The sequence below is a fragment of the Neopsephotus bourkii genome, unplaced genomic scaffold (genome assembly GCF_033783945.1).
Source record: "Neopsephotus bourkii isolate Nb327-2 ecotype Australia unplaced genomic scaffold, CSIRO-AGI_Nbou_v1 NB_860, whole genome shotgun sequence".
Lineage (NCBI taxonomy): Eukaryota > Metazoa > Chordata > Aves > Psittaciformes > Psittacidae > Neopsephotus > Neopsephotus bourkii.
Window position 1 is genome coordinate 2,677,746 of NW_026901356.1, and position 21,613 is coordinate 2,699,358.

The following is a 21,613-nucleotide window of genomic DNA, read 5'->3' on the forward strand; positions in this document are numbered from 1 at the left end:
TCTCCTCTTCATGCCACAGCATCCCCAAAACTTCAGAGCAGCAAAGACTGCAGAAAGGCAGATGTTCCTCCCACTCTTTGTGTACCCAGCCTAATACATGACCAAGAGGCACAGGATTTTTGCAGGACAGAAGACAGAATGCATGATGTTTCTGTAAAAATGCATTAGAACCCTGTAATTACATGGCATATGATAAAAACATGAATGCAAAAGGGGATAGGAAACCATGACAGCAACACTTTTAAGATGACACATACAGAAGATGGTAATTTTAGAGCTTTTTTTTCATGTTAGCTTTTATGAACATGAGGGACAGCATGAATTAGATCTTACTAGAAATACCCAGTAAATATGGATGTTTTACTCATTTGTTCAAATTCTCAAGTAAAAGACAAGATTTAAACTTTCCTGCTGAGAACGTATTTTGAAGTTTGAAGCACTCTACTGTTGGCTACACATTGGTTTTTCAGCTAAAAAAGTATCACCATGGTTATAGGAACATGCAGCTAGCTGGCGTCCTGTCAGAGGAAACTAAACCAGAAAGGACACCTCAGTTTCAAACCAGGAATGCTTACCTGCATTATTATTTTCCTCACAGATTTGTACCAGGGTGAAACTGCTCTTACGCTGAAACACAAGCAGCCCAGCTACAATCTAAGAATTTCCAGGCTCTGGGTGGGGCACTGCATAAACAAATCCATACAAAAAGCGAGAAACTGAACCAATCCTACATAACAAAACTGAGGAAAGAAGCCACTCTCTCTGGCTCAGGCCTTGATTATTATTTGCAGTGCAGCCATCCAGGCCCAGCTCAAAAATTTAAAAAGCAATGAAAAAATTAAACAAAAACCCCCAAACAAGCAAACAGCTTGTTTTCCCCTAGTTCTACCAGAGCAGAGGCAGATTATATGCAAGCAGCCCTGATCCTCCTAGCTTACCCCGTGCCTCGAGCAGTCGGCCTGGCTCACCTTCCTCAGCACCGCCTTCCCGCCAAAGGCCTCTCTCCTCACTGGAGATGGCAGGGGCAGTGGCAGAGGCAGCACGTTTGTGACAGCAGATTTTGCTTCCTTAGCAATACAAAAGTAGGACACTTCACCCCTTCCAGTCTGAAATGTAAGAGCTGCTGGAAGCGAGCTGTACTTGTGAGCCCCCGGGCCGTTCCCAGACCAGAACACTGCCGCCCTTACACCAAGCTGCCCCTGAGGGGAAGCGGAAGAGGAGGAAGCACCTTTAGGGCAGAAAGGCTTTATGCTCCACGCTCATCGTGTGCCAAAGCACGGAAACGCCATTAATACATTCACAAATCCTTTATTCTGCCCTCTAGTGACACCATGTGTAAATTTATTATTTAAGTGAATAGGACAAGATAATTTGTTTCTCAAAGGCATATGTGGTACTTTTTTTCCTTTATCTCATAGATCCTGACACATAGTTCTGAAGTAGATGCGTATTTTGCCACAAGTCTTTATTATTTTTCCCCAGATTTTTTTTTTTTTTGCACAATAGTCTGTTTGATTTCAAGCCATAACAATATTTGATATAATGGCTAAAGTGCACACAACACTAAGGAGAAGGTGATTTGACTTGTGTGAGGCATACAGCCCAACTTTGTTGGAGCAGCCATGAAAGAAAATTGTTTATATGGTTTAACTAATTTATATCAAAATACATATTGAGCAACATGGTCTAGTGGAAGGTGTCCCTGTCTATGGCAGGGGGTTGGAACTGGATGAGCTTTAAGGTCCCTTCCAATTCAAACCAGTCTGGGATTCTGTGAAAAATCAACATTTCCAAACCACTCAAGGTAAAAAATAATAAGTAAGTAAGTAAGTAAATAAATAAATAAATAAATGGGATACCTGAAATAGAATGCATTTGATATTAAAATGATAAGCAGAATGATGATGCACAGAACTATAGCCTTCCTCAGTCCAAGTAATTTCTCATCAAAACTTGGTTGTCTTGGCTAGGCAGCTTCATAGGCACAGAATCCCAAAGGAATATTCTCAGGAATATGTTCCAATTCCAGTAATGCCGGAAACCTCCACGGACACCAATCCTTGTGAATGCTTCCTATGCCCATGTAACAGTGAATCCCCTTCCTACCGCATGATCAAGGTAGCCCTCACTAACCTTTCCAGGCACCATCATGCTCCTGAGTCGAAGTGCTAGGCTTACTATAAGCCACATACAGATCTTTACAAACATACTACTCCAGACCCCCTCAGCTGACACATACAAGGCTCATGCTAGTGGAGCAGAGAAAAGTCAGATAACACAAGAATAGCAAATGAAATACAATTTGATTATTTAAAGATCAGAGAATACAAAATTGTTTGTCAAGCTGTGCTTTGCAATTTTCATGGAATATTTTAAGAGAATTAAAACTGAAAATACTGCATCCAGCAATTTTTTTAATAACATGATATAAAGAACCACCACAATATTTTAAACAGTTTCACTAAGAACAGCTTTAAGATTGTATGCTGCTATTTTGTAGTGTAACCATAGTGTCAGTTTATGACTTTAACAGCTAAGTATTTCTCTCCAAAACTTAACATTAATTTTTATGATTATCTTCAGATCCTTAATAAATCAAAGCTGAACACTTACATGGAAGATGACCTAGATATAGGAGGAAGAAAGGGGATATAAAGTCATACAACTCAGGCAAAGCATAATACAAGTATAATGTGAAAATGAGCACTGTAACAAAAAGTTATGAAGGACTTATTTATCAAGGATTTACATTTAACATGGGATGCAAGCTGAAGTCATCTAATAACTGGCTATTAGGATCTATTACTTTTGCTAATGAAACTTGACAGTGGCAGAAAGAAATAGGATAACGAACATGAGAAAAAATGGGCTTCCGGTAACTATTTAATTTCCTGGACAAAGGGAATAGAACAATCTAAAGTGACTTGCAGAAATTTATGTCCTACCTTAAGCAGAAACGAAACACAAATTTGAATGTAATATAGCAACCCTTGTAACTTATGTTCCTCTCTACTCTAAAATTTGAATATAAATGTACAAAAGTCCTCTTGACTCAAGATTGTTTGCACTTCACCTGGATTAGGTGTCTCCAACACAGCATGCACTTCCATGAAAACATTGTTTCCATAAATTGTATAGTGCAAGTGTTTTCCAATAAAGCTCATAGCAAAATAATATGTAACATCAAATATACATAACAAATCACATTTTATGGAAAGATAACTTAGTCACTGTGGAATGAGTTGCTTCCCCTCCCTCCCCCAAATCCTAAGATTTACTTGGCAAAAGCTAAAATATTTGAAATGATACCTGAAAATGTAATATTTTCCAAAGTACAATTCAGAAAGCATTCTTTTGCAGAACTTTGAAATGTGTACTCTAGATCTACTAGATGGGGACATAACTTGGACAGTCATCAGTAACATAAGATTTATTCCTGTCAAGGCCATGGCTGGAAGCTAAAACACAAATGTAGATGAGGGCTGACCTTCATACTGCAGTTTATAGACAGTGCCACAAATGAACACCAGTTCAGCATGCATTGGCTACAGCAGCTGTTGGAAATCATGTTTGTGACTCACTCCAGTCTTTGAAATGCATTTGGTAGTCTAAGTAGACCAACACCCTAAGCAAACCTTTATCATTGCTCTAATGGTTTTCACTAGGAATTCCAACTGTGTTAATCATATAAATCTATACTTAAAAAGTCCCTTTTGGAAGAAAATGACAACTTATTTTTAAAATACTTTTAATGAAGCCTTATGTAACTAATACCTTTGGATGTCACCTCAAATCCTCATCCAACTTATATTCTAAATACCTGCTTTAGATCAGTTGCACATTTTTAAAATACAGTATGTACATTATAATGAAACGTGCCAATCAAATGCTACATTTCAGTAAGCGCCTTTCCTCTCCCCCCTGAATTTGGGTTAAATGTAGCAATAGCATCTACTAATTTATACTTAGAACTGACAGTATTACTGTTAACTTATTTCATAAAATAGTAATGTGACATTTAGCAATTTTGGAATCAAGTCATACACCTAGAAAACAGTATTTGCAGTTACATCAGTTTGTGGTTGTGAGGTTTTCTGTTTGTTTTTGTTTTGTGGGTTTGTTTAAATTCCTTGTGCACAAACTTATCCCTGTGCCTCCTAGGTACTTTGAACATCATACACTGAAGTAAAAGCATTAATTTCATGTTTTCACTTTGTTTTAAAAGTAGAGCACAGGACCACAAATTCTTACAGAAAATATAACTGGTATTTTTTATTTCTATTAATATGGCTAGTATCCAAGAGCATTTACAAGAAGACAGTACAAGTTAATAGTAAAATGTTATGAAATAATTTGGGTATTTGTGCTCTGTGACAAAAAAACATATTGTGGATTATCTGTGTATTTTTAAATAAACAGGCACACCCTGACTAACAACACTTTAATGAGCAAACTTCTGCCTGATGCTGCAGTGGTAATGCCAATGCTGCACAGAACATAGTTGGTCCAAACTTTAATTCCAAAATTCAGTTATATGGCTACAATGATTCAGGGATTATATTCAACTCACAGTCTCAACTGCTGTTCTGATAAAGTGGTATCCTTGCTAATCTGACAAACTCAATATGAAAGGAAACATCAATAGTTCAAAGATTTAAAATTGCTAACAACCACATACACTTCCAAACTTTATATATTAAATAATTTTTTCACATTCTTTAAGTTATTCTCTGGTAGAACTTTCCCATAGCTACAAAACATACTGAGACTGCATTTAATGCTGAGACTGAAGATTCATATTTCCCATCATGGAAGCAGCATAAAATAATCTGGACTATAGTTCGCTTTAACATGTTCTGCAAGTAATCCAGATACAGTGAAGATGTCCAAGAAGGAAAACAGGAACAGTTCTGCTATTTGGCTTGTGCTTACAAAACTTTATTTGATGGTTGCCATTCATAACCATTTTTGTAGAAAATTATCACACCAGTGTATCTGGAAGGAATATTCTGTTCCAGCTAGAGTAGAGCAAGTGGAACGTTCTTCAGCCTTTCACCTTTATGTGTGTCAAGCTCTCAGAACCACACCAGAACATTTGTCCCCAAATGTTTTTGGTATGTTCTTCCAAGTTATTATTACAGTTAGGCCACAGCTTTTTAATTCAGCATCAGTCTTTTATGGTAGTTTTCAACTAACAAAGATGAATTTACAAGAAATGTGTTTACAGAAGAAAATATTGAAATACTTTAAAAAAAGACCTTAATACTGCAAACAAGATCTGAGACATTTAAAGAACAAAGCCCTGACATTCGTTTTTGAAAGTAAGTAATACAGCTGCATACATACGTTAAAACAATAACAGAAACAAACCAGGAATACAGTCCTGAAAGACACACACTGCTCCTCCCATAGAGCACTCCCACTGGAATCAATGGTTCTTAGAGATGATAAAACGTAACTGCTGAGCCATTATGTTACACATGGTATGGAAGCAAAAATAAAATACTCACTTAATGAACAGAATAAACAGTTATCCTTAAAAAATAAAGCAAGAATCAAACTAATCCATTTAATTTGGTAGTACCTGCTAGTTTTGGTTTTCTAAAAAGCCCCTACCACCGACAAAACCCAAACATAAAATTACCACATACGGACATCTAAAAGACAGAAGAGACTTAAGTCTCGTCCAATTTTGGTTTTCATAACTATACAAAATAAGCTGGTGTAAGAGACTGAGGGGAGGGGAAGAATCAGAGATTCTTTGGCTGACTGGATGCGTTACATTAATTTCTTAATATGTGAAGGAGTGGATTACCCCTCTAACATCAATGGGAAAATTAGTTTCTTTATTTCTTCATTAAGACTGTGGGAGGGAAATTAATTTTCTAGACTGGTTTTCAAAATTAATTGAATATATCTTTATTAAAGCGATAAATATGCACACATACTTTTTGGTTGAAAGAATTCTCTAAATTAAACAGACATTTTCAAAGAAGTTTGGTATCACATGGTTATTTTTTGTTTCATTTTCTGATGTCATAAAAATATGGAAAAAAGGATCATATCAGTCATTTCTTCCTACTGACTGTATTAGTTTTGCACCTATGTTCCTGCTTCTTGTAACATGTACTTCAGCGTCTCTGCCTTCATACACATAGGAATGTGCACCAAAAAAATAAGGGGTTTTTGACTGCTGCAAACAGAAGCCGTAGTTTTTAAAATCACCACAGTATTTTGAAGAAATGAGGCAAAGTACCTTGGGGTGTCTAGGTGTTCTCATGTCTGTGCTGGTACTTAGAGCTGAAATCCACCAATCTGTTGGTAAGATCTGTAACTCTTTGACACTCTTGATTACCAAATCCACCACAATTAAAATCCATGAATGCAGAGGGCCAAGCTACCTTTCTAATCCTTGAAAAACAATGACCTTTAAGGCAATTGACCTAAATAATCACTTAGAATTTACAAACTCTTTTCAACCTGAAAATAATATATATATATATTAAATCTCATAACTTTTTTGAACTCATTTTCTAGGTTCAAAAAAATCCAAGCAAATTTATTACAAGTTACACAACAAAGACAGAAGCAGCCCTACAACAGGCACAGGTGATTCATCTTTGCAGAAGTTCCTCAAGTTATCCCTTTTTTATAGGCTTCACCTTAATTTATGTTAATAGGGTTCTGGTGAAGTCTATAATGAGATTATTCTCATTGTAAGAGGAAAAGAAGAATACATGGCATACAGGTAAATAATTAAACAATGGTGGGGAGAATTACAGCTGATCTCCTTACTAGGAAGTTAATAGGAAGCTCTTGTTTATTTGGTCTAACAAATAACATCTTAATTACAGACACAAAGAATACAGGAATTAAATGAGAAAAAATCATATTGAACTAATGTAAGACTCTATCAAAAGCATTCGCACATTGTGATTCATCCTACTTATTTAATCCTTTCCACTGGAATAGTTCTTTTCTTTCAAAGCTACCAACAATAAAGTTGCATAATACAACTGAGAGGAAGAAGCAGAACAAGTTTTTCATGTGTTTAGATAATCTATCACTTGATTAGTAGCTTGTTTAAAAAGAAAACAAAGATCTGAGTCCACACAGCACTTTCGTTAATGTTAACCATAATTTGCAAAGGCAAAATAAGATGCATTCTTTGCCCTGAGAAACAACATGAATGCATAGCACAGTAAAAACAAACTTCAACTCCATCTCCCCTATTAAGGGAACTTAAAGGAGCAGGACAAATTTTTATCCAGACTTCCTTTAAGTAGCAGAGAAGATCTCAACTACCTGAGGAAACAAATCAGTAATGAAATGATAAAAAAAAAAGAAAAGTCATCAAAATTCCTCTTCCTTAGGGAAGAGGAACTATGATCCACCCTGTAATTGAACCAGCACAGGGCACAGCCCCTTCCAGTGCTGTAGCATTTATAAAAAAATCAAGTCAACAGGCTTTTACCAATATTGCTGTTTTAACTGCCTCATGCTTTCATGGTCCCGCAATCCTCCATGTCACACCAACTCCTTTGGTCAGAGTTCCAACAAAACCACGACGTGATTCCTCTCTCCCAGGTTTTGGTTTTTTTTTGTTGTTTTTTTTTTGTGTTTTTTAAATATTAAAAAAATGCTCCCACACTCAAGAAACAAGGAAGCTCCAGAACACTTTTCATATCCAACTATATAATCTCCAGATAAAAAAGACAGGACTTCATAGACAGCATCCTCAAACCACCCTGAGTCAAGAATGGGTGACCTTTTCCACTCTACAGCAAAAATTCTACATGAATGGGGCAACATAAACTATGTTTGTCATCCCTTCCCCCTGTACACATTGTTAGCCTGCACACCCCTAATTCAGGTGAGAATGGCATCGTAAGAATGCTGTGAACATTTAGAATGCAAGACCAATGCCCAGACTCTTGATCCAAACTCATCTATTTCCCTCTTACTCATATGAACTTCCCCTTCAGTAATAGCAGCAGAGCTACACATACCACAGTGGCCATGTAGACTACTACCTGGTCTTCTTGAGCCACTTCAAGCACTTAAAGAATAAAAGATATTGTAGATCCAACAGTTTCTCCATAGCCAAGTTGTTAATCCATGTTCTTTTTCCTGAGCTAGAGCAGAAGTCAAATAATTGCTTGCTTACCTGCCTACAATAATGCAGATTATATCCCTGAGAAGGAAAGCTCAGCAAGTATTAGAGAGTTCAGCCTTTGTTGTGTCAAGAATTGAACATATATTTGAGATACAGTTATTAAAACTATTCAGTTGGAAACAAAGTGGTGTTTTGGGGTCCACAAAACAAGAAACAAAAGAATTTGTACCAGTATTCCTCCCTAGACCTCTCTTTGTAGAGAGACTGCTCACCTAGACTGTCTGTGCATTTTCTTAGGCAGGGAGAATATTTAGGCAGTTTGTCATCACTGATGTTAACATTTTCTGCTTCTATAAATACTTTTAGAATCAGCTTTTAGGCCACAGCAAAGGATAACTGCATCCTCAGCAGACCTGTGCTGGCTTTACCTCACACGTGTGGCATTCTCTCATTTTGACTACAAACCTGAAAACTTCAATTGCTTCCTCAAATTCAATAAAATTTACTTTGCTCTTTATCTGCATGTAATGTCCTAGACCATTTTCTAGAAACTGTAATCAACATAAACAGAATAGCAAGTTATAATATGCAAGGGGGAAAAGCGGGTTAAAACCACTGTCCAAAATGAAAAACAGTAACAATTTATCTATTATCAACCCTAGCAACCATTCGATAAAAGCACCTACAATAAGCACCTCATCCAAAGCCGGCTTCTACTCACCAGTGGAAACAAGTTGCATTTTAAATTTACATGGCTAAAAAGAAAAAAGAGAAAAAAAAATCTGTCTTGCCTGAAGTCTTTAAGCAACCCTACCACAATCACAAACAAGTTCCTTGCTGATCAACCTAATACATACCAAACAGAAACTGACTGTACTATAGCAGCAAAGTGTATAAATATATCTCCACAGTCACTAAAATAAATGCCAAGCATAACAGAAACATCAACATCTATCGTATTTATGTACTTCAGAGGCCTGCACTGCTCCTGCAGCTGAGCGAAACTAAAATACAGACAAAAATGACAGTCTGGTGTGATGTCACTTCACCTACAAATAACTCAAAAGCTCAGATTTGTTAGAAAATGAAACTTTTTCAAGACATTTTATACAGCTTTGTCTTGTATACTTTGATAGCAGATTCTCAGGGGGAACGTTCAGGATTTCAAATGAAAGTAGAGCTGCAGGAGTAATTTGAAAGGCCACCAGAGAGCTCCCTCTAGTGTGAGCAAGAAAACTAATTTAAATCCAAGATACCAACTGCGTAGAGAAATGTGTTACTGAGACAAAAAAAACATGATGCAACAGAAATAGGTAAAGAGCTAAATATTAACCCCAAATCTCAGGAAGTTGAGATGACGTTGAAACACGGGGCTTTTCACAAACACACTACAAGCAGTCAGCATCATGGAACCATAGGATGCTTGAGGTTGGAGGCCCCCCAGGCAAGGCCACCTACAGCCAATTGCCCAGGACCACATCCAGATGGATTTTGAATATCTCCAAGGGCAGAGACTAGAGGGAGCTTGTTCTTGCCTAGTGAGCTTAAATATCAAAGCCAAACAGGATGATTTTGCTAATCAGAAGTAGCTCACCAAAACAAGACAAAACAGCATCAACAAAATCCAGAAGCAGATTTTCATCACACTGCCGGAAGGTTTTGACATGATTTTTACCTTGCATATATTTGGGAGCACATTGTTTTAAATGAGACAATTTATGCAGAATTTCCCACAGACCATTTCCTGGAATTCTCATGTCAGGACATGTACGTACAAGTCTAACAACATACTAGTCTTGGCAACAATGAAAAAGATTTGGCCTTATTCCACTTACTGCATCTAAAAACATTATGAGCAACTGAGAATGCCAAATTTTAATCTTATTAGATGAGCAGTGTTCTTGGTGCCTTCAGTGGTAGCTGACAGCATTCACCATCTGGGAGCACCGGGCCCATTACTTAAAGCTGACTGGGTGAGTGTTTGCTTCCTCATCACCACAGATAACATTTCCATTCCTGCTCAAATACTGAATAAAGAGGAACTATAGGTGAAACTGAGCCCTGTAAGGCTTTTACTGACCCTCTATAAGCATTTTTTTCTTGATTAACTTGCCCATAAAGATCAGTACTCTGACAAGATCAACCTTTCTTAATTGTGTAATTACTGTTGCTATTTATGTGCTATTACAAGCATCTCCCATTATTTCTGAGCAGTAAAAATTCTCTCTTTTGTTAGACCAACCAAAATAGCTGTAAACCCAGGCATTTCTACAGGAAGGCATAAGGAACACTAGGGGTACCCAAAGCGTAACTTCCTTTTCCAAGATGACCTGGTCTAAACTAAGCTCTTCAGACAGCATATATGTGGAACAGGGTAACAGGTTTATCCAAGATTCTAATATGGTTCACTCGTTTGGTTGAAGTGCTTACTGCAGTAACCCTTTGATGTTAAGCACAAAAGCTAATAATTAAAGTGTAAGTCATGTTAGATTACCTTTAGTAAAAAAGCATTACTCCTAAAACAAGCTACCTGGATAGAAATTAAGTTAACGAACATGAGAACATAAAACAGGTTTGCATAAAGGACAAATCTGTAACACATAATTCAGGACCTCAATTAAAGCACTCCAAAGAACAAACCAGATGAACAAGGTTTCAAAGTCTGTGATGAGGAGGGTCATTCTTAATTAGATCTTTATGTCACTTCCATTATTCAAATACTTAAAAGCTCTCTCCACAGTTTATCATATTAATTGATAAATACTACATGGGAAACTGAACAATAGCTACACGGAATTTAATACTCAAATCATGGTAGGATATATTTGCATATTGGGGTGAGATACAGGGCTTTACTTTTCACAGTTCTGTATTAAACAATCAAAAGAAAATCCTCAATATCACAATCTGAACAGGACACTGCTAACCAGGAATTAAATGCACTCCTGACCCAAAGTCCTCCTAATCAGAAATCAGTAAAGCACATTATCCTTTACCATACTAAAATGAATACATCACTGTTAATTTACAGCAAAGTAATCAATATATGCAGAAACAAATAATTAGTGTATAGACATCTTACATTGGTATCACCCTGCTCTTGTGAGGAGATACATAGTTCTGGTTCTGTTCAACAGCATCATATTTAATGTCTCCTGCAATATTTTTACCAAACATCACCATTACGAGTAAAATTTTAAAATTCATGTAAATAAGCATACTAGCTAGCATAGCCAATAGACATTTATTTAGAAATGTGAATTTATATTCACCCAGTGTTAACAGCTAGAGATTTTTAATCTCTCAGAATATCTCTAATTACATTATCTGCTATACTGTTTACAGGTATTTACCTGAAAAGTTGAGGAAAACATCTTTGCTTATGGTTTCATCTTCCTGAGCTTATTCACCACATAGCTTGATAATTTAACAATAAGGTTCTTCTGCCATAAAAACTAATTTACAAGTAGGAAAGTAACATGCAAAAAGCTGCTCAGCATTCTGCCATGCTAAAAACTGCACCTACACAGGAGATACTCTATTTATCCTGGGCACTTGCTACATCTTTTTCCTTATATATTCCTTTCTGTGATCTGTATAACAAACCAGAGTTTAAGCACACTTGAAGTCTTATCTATAACATAACCCTAAAATAGCAGTATTTCATTATATCATGATTAGCTTAAGCTGCATACACTGTTCTTCACACCTGCTGTTGTAATACTGCCTTAAACAGGAAACTTGAGTGTTGGGATGGCAAAAATTTAGGTATAGTTCAGAAACAGGGGGGGGCCCTACCCTGGGAATAATGGAGTCAATCCACATCTGCAGAGGGGGAATAAACCTTGCTGAGTCTTCCTTTGTTATTCTGTCTTAATAAGGGCATATAGTGATGGCATAACACAACAAAAGTTCAGCTCATTAATACAAGAGGGAACCAGGACTCACACAGGCTTGTTACATTTGCCATTACCAGCTTCTCACTCATTTTTCTGTTGAGGCTAACACACAAACACACACTAGTTTTCACACGCATCTGTGTGCCAGTATAGTAACCCTCAGTAAGGATTTCACTGTGAACCCTCAAGATCACAAGCTGAGCCCAGAGAGGCGCATAGGAGAAAGTTAAAAATCTGCGGGCCTTTCCCACTGCAGCTCTACTGTGTTGCTCCTCCACCTTCAGAGCAGGGGAGGGGGGGGTCAGCAGAGAATTCAGATGGGATTCATCTGTCCCACAGTCCACACACTAGGAGCCTTCTCCTCCAGTGCAGGCAGAGCTGTGACCTGAGCATAGTGGGATCCACACCCACTTCCCAAGTGGCATACATAGGCAACTCTAAAATGCTTTATCTTTTCTCAAAAAATGATATGCAATGGGGGTATAACACAATGGAAATTCACCTGTTGCTTATACAGTAGAGGATCCTCATATAAAATTGTTATGACACATAAAAAGTTTCCATATATGTATGCAGGTGTTTTACTTGCACTTAAATGCACCACAGAGTTCTTGAGCATTTGTGTGCTGGCACTGTAGCTGTTTCTGTGGTTAGCACCACCCTCATAGAGACAGTCAGGTAGGAACTCAGGATGAGGGCCGAGTAGAGGTGCACAGAAGAAGTTGTAAAGTCCTTTACAAAGTAATGGCAGTTTCTTCTTTTTCCAACATGTAGCAACTAGGATTCTTGTCTCCTTAATGTTATCTAGGCAATAAACAATCTATACTGCTCTTTTCTTATACAATATTGTTATCTTAGTCCCCCACTCTGCCATAAGCACATACTACAATCACATTACAATCTTCTGTTGAGATCTCTACCAGCTAAAAAGCATTAGCACCATCCCAGCTGGTAAGTTACCCATTCATCAAACTCCTCTCAACTGCAATACATTGGTGCTCTAAAGTAAATATTTAACTACAACTGTTGTGCCTCCAAACAGTTCTCCTTATCTTACATATTAGAATTTCCTAATTTTCCTCCAAGGAGTATCTGATCACTTTCACCACCATTACCCGATACCCTCATTGTACCCTTTCCTGCTTCTGTATATGGAAGTCACTCCAGCACTTAAAAGGAGAATACAATCCTAAGTCAGGACAGGAAACCTCCTAGCGCAGACACAAACCACTCAGTCCATGGTAGTAAAACCATTCCACTCACGTCGCTTGATTTTTTTTTTACTTTTTATTTTTGGTGTGCAGTTTACCAAAACTCTTTGCAGTTTATAAAAACCCATACCCAAACTCCTCACATATTTGTTACCAGCACACTGTGTTAAACCTATTCTTAGTCTTACCTTTTAGAAGGCTTTTCAAGTACCACTTCATGGCTTCACTAACACCACACATGGATAAGGTCTGTGTTCACTTATAAACACCCAACCAACAAACTCATCAAAGTTGCTTCCATATATGCAAGTCTCATGCTGGTCCTTTTCCTCATGGTTAGCTCCCTGGCTAGAAAACGTTGGTGGAGAAAAACACTGTAAACCACTGTCAGATAAGTAATTAACCGCGGTTCAGCAGGTAGCTCAAAGGTACCTCACCGCTGCTGGGAGGCACACCCTCCCCATAGCTTCTACTCGGCAGACACCCTGACATTAGACCAAGGGCTTCAGTTTTAGGAAGCAAACAGGCAAATCACATCTTCAGCATCATAATCAACCCGGAGGTAGGGAGTCAGTTTTAACAGTAAAAGACGTTCAAAGACGAAAGGTCTGATACTTTGTTCTCCAGGGGATCCCGGCCGTGAGCTGAGGCGACAGCCAGGCTTGCATCTCACGGACAGCCGCAGCACCACCCCAACTCCCCCTGTCGCTCCTGAGCGACCCCTTTCCCTTCAGGAGCGAGGGGTGTGCCGTGTCCCCCCCCCCCCCCGCCGGGGCGGGGCCGGCCCATGTGGACCTGAGTGACTACGCCGCGCCTTGTCCCGTCCCGTCCGGGAAGTGCGGTTGCCGCTAGAGCAGCAGCGGCTATCCTGGAAGGTGGTCTCTGTCCGTCGCTCCCCTCAGGCCGCCGCTGGAGCCTCACCGTGACAGGTAGGGGGGTAGGAGCCCTTCTCCCCGCTGCGCCAAGGGACGCAGCTCAGCGCCTAGCAGGACGGGAAGGTAAGGCTCTTCTGGGTCGAAACCTTCCGCTCTCCTGGAGTCTGCCCAGCTCGAGTTGAGTCGAGTCGGGTCGGGTCGGGTCCGATGGTAGGAGCCGACCGCGGCAGCGGTCCCGGGGGCGCTGGGGCAGCCGTAGCTGCCCTCGGCTGGCTGCATGTCTGCGCTTTTCACCGGTGTCGGGCGAACGGAAGAATTGCGGCCTTGTTTCACTCTCATTTTCTGTAGCCATTTAGTCTGGGGAGTGCTCGGCGTGAGGAGGTTGGTCGCGGCTTTTTCCTGCCGAAGTGGTTTCTGTGCGGCCGTTGACGCCAGGTAGCTTTTGTAAGCTGCTGTGGTGCTCTGGCGGCAGGACTGCCGCGATCCCAAGTTCAGAGTCTACCTACAGCACGCAGTGTGATCGTTCCCTGTAGAATTGCCACCCCCGGGCTGCTGCTCTGCTCTCCATAGGGAGCGGGAGGGACCGACTCGCTGCTCTGGGTGAGAGGCCCCGCTTACACCTGCGGGTGTTACACAACCAGAACTTTGTTGAACCCAGACGTGCTGGACCAGTTTGGATCCTTGTTCTTCCATTAGGAAGCCAAGAGCCTCAGCTGCATGTAGGTGCTTGTGTTAGATGACTTCATGTATAGGATTCATTCATGGTTCATCGCACACTTCGGAATATGGCGTCGTCGCTTTAACTCAAGTTCGTTCCTGTCTGACAGATACCACACCATGCTTGTGTCTTTGGTTCTGCTGTGTCAACTACACGGGATGATGTTTGCGTTTCCTTACTGCACAGGGACGTTAAATAGCTTGAAGCAACCTGAGCATAAAGACGGTAACTTACTTTTAATGTGATTGTTTTCCAAAGCAAAACTGCATCTATTTTTGTTTCTGCTGAGAAATCTTTTAATGTGTGTAAATAGTTTTGGTTTTGTTGGTTTGGGTTTTATTTGTGGGTCTGATTTTTATTTTTCTTTTAAACTTGATTAAAAAAAAAAACAAAACTCTTTTATGCTTTATTTTAGAATATTTGAATATCTTTTGCTGAAATGATTGATAATTGACCTGGGTGTCAATATTAAGTATTAATCAGACCCAGCAGTAAGCACCAACTGGGACAACTATACTTTCTCTAGGTCTGTAGGGTTATTATAATTGATAAAACCAGAATACTCTAAGTAACATGACAATTCCAAAAGGTTGAAACATATTTGAAAGGGTTTATTTACTTGTTTTTAGAGATTGGTACTTCTTTATCAATACCAGATCCCCTTAAACACATTGAAAGAGAAATATTGTGCTGCTATTGAAGCTCTTTACTTTGGAGGAAGTGGAGAGGAACTGAGGTAAAAACAAATTCCCCAGGACTCAAGCACAATGGTGCTATGCTATGTGAAACTTAACGTTTAAGCATTAGGGCTTCAAAAAGAGATTTGTAACTTCGCTGCCCAGTCCCATAAGTGGACAGAGTGCTGAAACCTTAAGACAGGCTTTAATAAAGCATCTCATTGAGCTGGAGGCCCCTTCAGGGCAGCATGTTGAGCAGAAAACATGGCTAGCACAAAAATGCTCAAGGCAGGTTATTCATGAAAATCCGTATTTCTCTTTGGGCGTAGAGCATCATGCCTGTGAGCTGATGGCAGAGGGCCTGCCCCTGACAACAGGCCCAGACCACTCCTTTCTCAAGAACAGAGCTGGAAAGAGAATGTCCCAACTCTTCACCCAGTAATTTAGCAAGCAGAACAGTTACCCAGAGCATGGGGTACCTGCATCGACAGGTTACCCCTGAAGCATTTCCTGAATGTCTTTTACAAGCAGAGCTGCTTTATTTAGCACATTGGGTGCATTTCTGATTAAAAGGTAGGCATCCTAAAACTGCATTTCCTGTTTTGTTGAACCAAGGACTGCAGAACTGCATTCAACACCCTCGTGTAGGAAAGAATTCAGGCCCATCTTTCATTCTCCAAATACTTTCTTAATCAGAGGTAATTCTTAATTACTATCTTAATTGCAGGCAATTTGGAGATGGAGATAGGTGTATTTTGACTGTGGCCTACAAGGTGCAAGAAGTGCAGATAAATGGATAAAGACTCTTTGAAAGAAAAAAGGAGCACGTACCACTGGGGATTAGGGGTCTTAGGCTCCAGGTGGCTTGCTTATGCATTACCCAGTAATTAAAATGCATTGATTATGTAAGTTAATTAGCTAATTAACTTAGCTAGTAATGCTTGCATGGGAAGGAATTAAATGCAACTGAGCAAAACTGAAGATCTCTGTTCCAGAAGGCTGAAGTAGTTCTTGTGATTGCAGTGAGCTAAAAATACTGGTAATGTTTTTCCCCTGTAATTCTTTCCTATTTCCACCTGTGGGTTTGTTTGGTGGGTTTAGTTTTGTTTTTTAATTAGGTCCTTCTCTCTGGTTACTCTTAGATCTAGCATAAATATTTGAAGCTTGGATTTTCCTTGGAATAAGTTTTCCCTTTTTACACAACAGCATGTGCACATGTGTGGCTCCTTCAATAAATACTGTAGTAGTATGTAAAGGATATAAATATATATTGTAATATTCCTTCAATATACTATGGTATTCAGGACATAAGCAGTGAATATGCACATTACACTGCATTTTTCTTCAGAGAGCAAACCATTTTGAGATACTGCTGCAAGATCTAACAGTAACTATTAGGTTAAAAATTCCTAATGATGTAACAATCTAGCCAAACAAGCTGACAAGAACACAGAGCTAATTTGTAGCTGAATAACTTCATACTGAATCTCATCTTCTTTTTTTAGCTGTCTGGCTTGATATGTAACAGTGTTGTTTCTACTTTACATTTGCAACAATAATCCTCTACTTATTTTGCTTAACCAAATATACTGAATTTGTTGGAATACAGATTAGGCTTTCACTGAAAGCCAAGCCAGAAAACTAGTTCTGTCATACATATACATACATACATATATATAAAGAATCTGTAGCAAGAGCAGGCTAAAACTTGACTGTGAAAGATGCCTGGTGAGAAGATGCATTCCTGTATTCCAAAGCCTTCTATAATTTCACTAACTCTCCTGGAATCTCACCTCACAGCTTACTCCATGAGGCCTCATGGAACCTGTAAAATGCATAGAAGAATTAAATCTCTTCAGAAGTGCCTGTTGTCGGAAAATTTCTATCATGGACTAATTTAAACTTGGCAATATGGCAACCTTTACCTAAACTTGCTGCCTCAATTGTGAAAAGAGAACAAAGGTAGAATAGAACTCTGCTGCTATGACTTAAAATCCAAATTCTGTAAATAAAATTTGGAACTCACAGACACCAGAATATTGATAAAACGTATACTGAGGATTCTTTAGAAGGAACATATTTTTTAATTCTTTTTCTGCCCTCTTGCCTCCTTCCTCCAGTAGGTCAGTATCTTGCTGGGTTTGGATCTGACTGAATTTCTGCTTCATGTGACTATTTGTTCTTAAGAGAGCCAGTAAAAAACTGATGCCCACATTCCTGAAGAAGTAACACTAAAACTTGAACAGCAGCTGGCCTGAGAATTGAGTTTTCTTGGTCAGTATACGGAATAACCAAAATGTTTTATGGGAAAGGAAAATACGTTTATTTTATATTGCCTAGTTAGAAAAGTTAGCAGCAAAGAAGGAGAGAGACCTTGATGTTTATTTTCCCTGTATGTAGTTGAAAGATGTCACGGGAAGATGTGTTAATGTGTTCCTTTAGGATATTAGCCATTCCTTTAACCCAACAAATTTGGCTGTCTTAACTTCTTCTAAATCAATTTATTTTCTTCTTATTAGTGTTCACATCAGAAAAGGAGGCAAATTTGTTCATTGGACGCCGTCTTCTGTATAACAGATTTGATTTTGAGGCATTCACCCCAGATAACCTGGAAAGAGAATGCCTTGAAGAGCTGTGCAATTATGAAGAAGCCAGAGAAATTTTTGAAGACCCTGATAAAACGGTAGCTGTTCATACTGAATTTAATATACTGAAGGAGGTTACCAACTAAATAATTACTGTATCTAAATACTGTACCCCTCCTGAAAATAGCACTGGAAATGATTGCTTATTTTACTGTAAATGGGGTTATTGCTCTAGATACACAGTGAATACACTTCATTATGTACTATTGTCTTAAAAGACTTTAGGTAAGGGCTTCAATTCTGCAAAACAAATATACATGAAACTTCAGAAGTAGCCCTTGTGGGTATACCTGTATGTGTTTTTAGAGGCTCATTAATCTTTTTAGTAACTGCTCAGCATCCAATTTGAATGTGTTCACTATGCTCTAGGTATTAATTGGCTAACTGTGTCATGCCAAAGAAGTGTTTTAGAAGAGACGAGTATGGAGCAAATCTGCAGTTTAGCTATTGCAGAGTACTCCTAAAGCATTATCTTCCAAATCACTACCTATATACAGCTTGGGAGAAAACTGATAATAAAATAAAAAAAAAAAAAATATTCAAAAGAAACCTTTCAGCCCAATAGTGGAATGTGATGACTGTCTGAAAACTGTTCTTGCTGCAGGCAGCAAGAATCTTTGTGATTCTGGGTGTGCTCTGCACTAACCTGCAGAAAGAGAAATACACTCCTCCCTGAAGGTGGAAACATTCCATTACTATTTTTAGTGTTTTCTTAAGAAAAATGTGGAAGCATTAACTCAGGATCTTGATGGAGTCTTCTGCTGGGTAGCAGAAGTGGAGGTTACAGCTAAACACAGTCATGCAACATAAAGATTCTTCTCTTAAATAAATTCCATTATTTTTCTTAGATGGTATGAATTCAGATACTTTTCATGCAAATGTCTGATTCTTAAAAACTTGACTTTGCCTCACTAATACTCTTCTGTAGGGATTTAAAAAGATGAATTCTCAGCATTTTTATAGTGTCAGAATATATGCTGACCTCTACTGCAATCAGGCAGAAATAAGAGGTAACACTGGACAGCTAAATGCACTTTTCTCTTTCACCAGCTGGTATTTTCTGCTTTGTGAAACTGTATTTTATATACAGACTTGAATGTATGTGAAAAATATGGTGGGAAAAGCAAGTCTGAATTCTTCAGCAGGAGTCGCTTCTGTTTATGACACTGTTAAATTTCGCCCACAGTACCATATTAAATGACATTGTCAATAAGCCTGCCGATTATGTATCCATAAATCTCGTCATTTTGGTTTTATAGATGGATTTTTGGAAAGACTATTCAACTAAAGGCCCTAAAATAAAACTAGGTAAATAATCTTTTTATTCTTTGCTTATATTGCAGTATTTTGTGTTTGTTGTAATAGTACATTTTTAAAAATACACCATGCATTCAGTTACCAATATCAGAATTGATCTTTTTACTGAAATTCACTGTGAGCTGTACAAGTTTATTGCATTATCTGATATAGTAAAACTCATTAAAGTGTCTTACAGTGGGATCCAGTGTTAGTCTGTAGGTAAAAGTAGTATAATTTTCTTGTCCATTTGTTTTATTACACAATTGGTAAAGTCTGCGGTAATTCTGTGTCTGCTTTCTGTGGTTTTTGTTTGTTTCTTCCCCTTTCCTCCCCATTTCTGTAACAGTAATCCAAGAGTGATTTAGGTTCAGAGTAGTCTTATGCCAGATGTTTTATAAAAAAAAGGTCAATATGACTTGAGGAGAGAGCTGTAGCCTGATCAAGGTCACAGGTACATGAAATAATATATAGAAGACATTAGAAGACAGCTCTCAACAATGCTATGTGCAGAAAAGGAAGTATCTACTAACTTTTGCTTTAAGCTGCATGTGAATGATACTCCTGGGTGGTATTGCACAGATACAGTGGCTTCCCACAACAAGCTACGCATTTGTGGAAAGGAACACAGCAAGTGTCCTATAGCACAGCAAAATTAGTATTTTACACTGTATACTAGAGAAAGAGCACATAATGAAAATAACCAATGTTTTATCTTTAGGTGATGAGACACTACAAAAGATAAATGTTACAGGACTTCTCATCAGTCTTGTTGCTGCTGGAGTACTGTTAGTTATAACTGTACTGCTTACCTTCTACTGCTGCAAAAGTAGATGCAAATCAAGGCAACCACCAGGGTAAGAAATTCTGCTGATTAAAAAACAAAACAAAACACCAAACCAAACTCTTGTGTAAGAGTGGAATTTAAAACTCATTGTGGGTTGGTCAGAGTGTGTTCTCAGAGAATCCAGTGAGAGTTGTAGTTCTTGCTTTCCTGGCAGCAAAGTTAGGTGAGCACTAGCAGTAGTTATGCTGAAGTTAATAGCACAAAACCATAAACCAACACTTGCCTAGCTGATGTACCTTTGGGGATTTTTCTTTTTAGTGTGTGTTCTTGGTTCCAAACTATTCGTGCTAAAAAGGTGGAATCATTTTCATAGGCTGGGGCCTGCAGTGGAAAGTTTAATGTGTTCTGTTTGCTTTTTAAAGGAGGTTGTGTGGTCTTTATGGCATGTGGTCTGCCTCAGGTGTGAGATGAAGTACGTTGAAGTGCTGCTTCACTAGTTCTCCAGCCCTGCTTTTTCCTTTATCCTAAACTTGAAAGGAATAGAAAAGGATTCTGTGCTTCCTCTTCCCTATAAATTTCACATTATTGAGCTATTCTTATTGTGTGGTTTGGAGAGAGTCTTTGTGATCATTGAAGGCAAATGGTTTTTGTTGTATGGTGAAGTTTTTCTGGGGTGGCTTTTTGTTGTTTGGGGTTGTTTTGTTGGTTTGGGGTTTTTTTATTACAACTATGACTGTACGTTCTCTCTTCCCTCTAAAAGAGAAGCTGCCACTTATACTGCTGTTTAATTTTGCTTAGGTACTTGGATTACATAAGAAGTAGAAGACGGAATTCATCTAGCATCTTCAGAAGGCATGAAGAATTTTCTTTAAATCCACTTCCTCTTGGAATGGATGATTCATCACTACCAACTTATGAGCAAGCAGTTACTTCAGATGGACAACACCACAACATGCCACCACCCCCTTATCCAGGGCCCCCAAACTGGGCACGGGTGTTTAAGAAGTCTATGTCACTTCCTGGTCCTTAGTCACCAGCCTCCTTTGGGGTGAGAGGGCATTACTGGCACATAACATACTTTTCTAGAAAGTGTGCACTACCTTGCATATTGCAAGACAGTTTACAGAAATCTTTAGCACAACTAGGAGCACATGAAGGTCCCAGTTGGGAAGAGAGGTGATCTGTTGCAAAGGCTGCGGGACTATGCTTTGCACAAGGTTATTGTGCCAAGAGGAGGGAATGCATAAAGAGGAGGGAATGCATAAAGAGGAGGTCTTGCACTGCCACCCTCTTAAATACGCACTTTGAACCATCCCATCACACTATTGATGTTTCATTAACAGTTTCATCTTTTTCTTTTTTTTTTTTATTTGGAAGGAACAGTATTTT

At 38.7% G+C, this 21,613-nt stretch overlaps 2 protein-coding genes and 1 long non-coding RNA gene across 9 annotated transcripts in view; 1 reads left to right on the forward strand and 2 right to left on the reverse strand.

Annotated features, from left to right (window-relative positions):
- Window positions 1-13,251, reverse strand: part of CCDC73 (coiled-coil domain containing 73) — a 74,562-nt gene extending 61,311 nt beyond the window's left edge. For all 7 annotated transcript variants that reach the window (XM_061356610.1, XM_061356608.1, XM_061356607.1 and 4 more), the window contains exon 1: window positions 11,915-13,251. In XM_061356610.1, the coding sequence (XP_061212594.1) occupies window positions 11,915-11,941 (27 nt within the window). In that variant the 5' untranslated portion in view covers window positions 11,942-13,251. The remainder of the gene's footprint in view (window positions 1-11,914) is intronic.
- Window positions 13,252-14,928: 1,677 nt separating this feature from the next.
- Window positions 14,929-21,481, forward strand: PRRG4 (proline rich and Gla domain 4). The gene is made up of 5 exons (XM_061356641.1): window positions 14,929-15,044; window positions 18,016-18,179; window positions 19,401-19,449; window positions 20,159-20,294; window positions 21,023-21,481. The coding sequence occupies exons 1-5, from the start codon at window positions 14,939-14,941 to the stop codon at window positions 21,252-21,254; spliced, it is 687 nt and encodes a 228-aa protein (XP_061212625.1). The 5' UTR covers window positions 14,929-14,938; the 3' UTR covers window positions 21,255-21,481.
- Window positions 17,176-20,162, reverse strand: LOC133213995 (uncharacterized). The gene is made up of 2 exons (XR_009725951.1): window positions 19,971-20,162; window positions 17,176-17,321 (listed from the first exon to the last, which is right to left on the reverse strand). It is a non-coding gene; the product is annotated as an uncharacterized LOC133213995 (long non-coding RNA).
- Window positions 21,482-21,613: the final 132 nt, after the last annotated feature.

Excerpts from the sequence above, each read along its gene's own strand:
- PRRG4 (XM_061356641.1), top strand. The coding sequence starts at position 14,939 with ATGCTTGTGTCTTTGGTTCTGCTGTGTCAACTACACGGGATGATGTTT. Across the intron at positions 15,045-18,015 it reads GCAACCTGAGCATAAAGACG|TGTTCACATCAGAAAAGGAG; the intron begins GTAACTTACTTT and ends TCTTCTTATTAG. Across the intron at positions 18,180-19,400 it reads TTGAAGACCCTGATAAAACG|ATGGATTTTTGGAAAGACTA; the intron begins GTAGCTGTTCAT and ends TTGGTTTTATAG.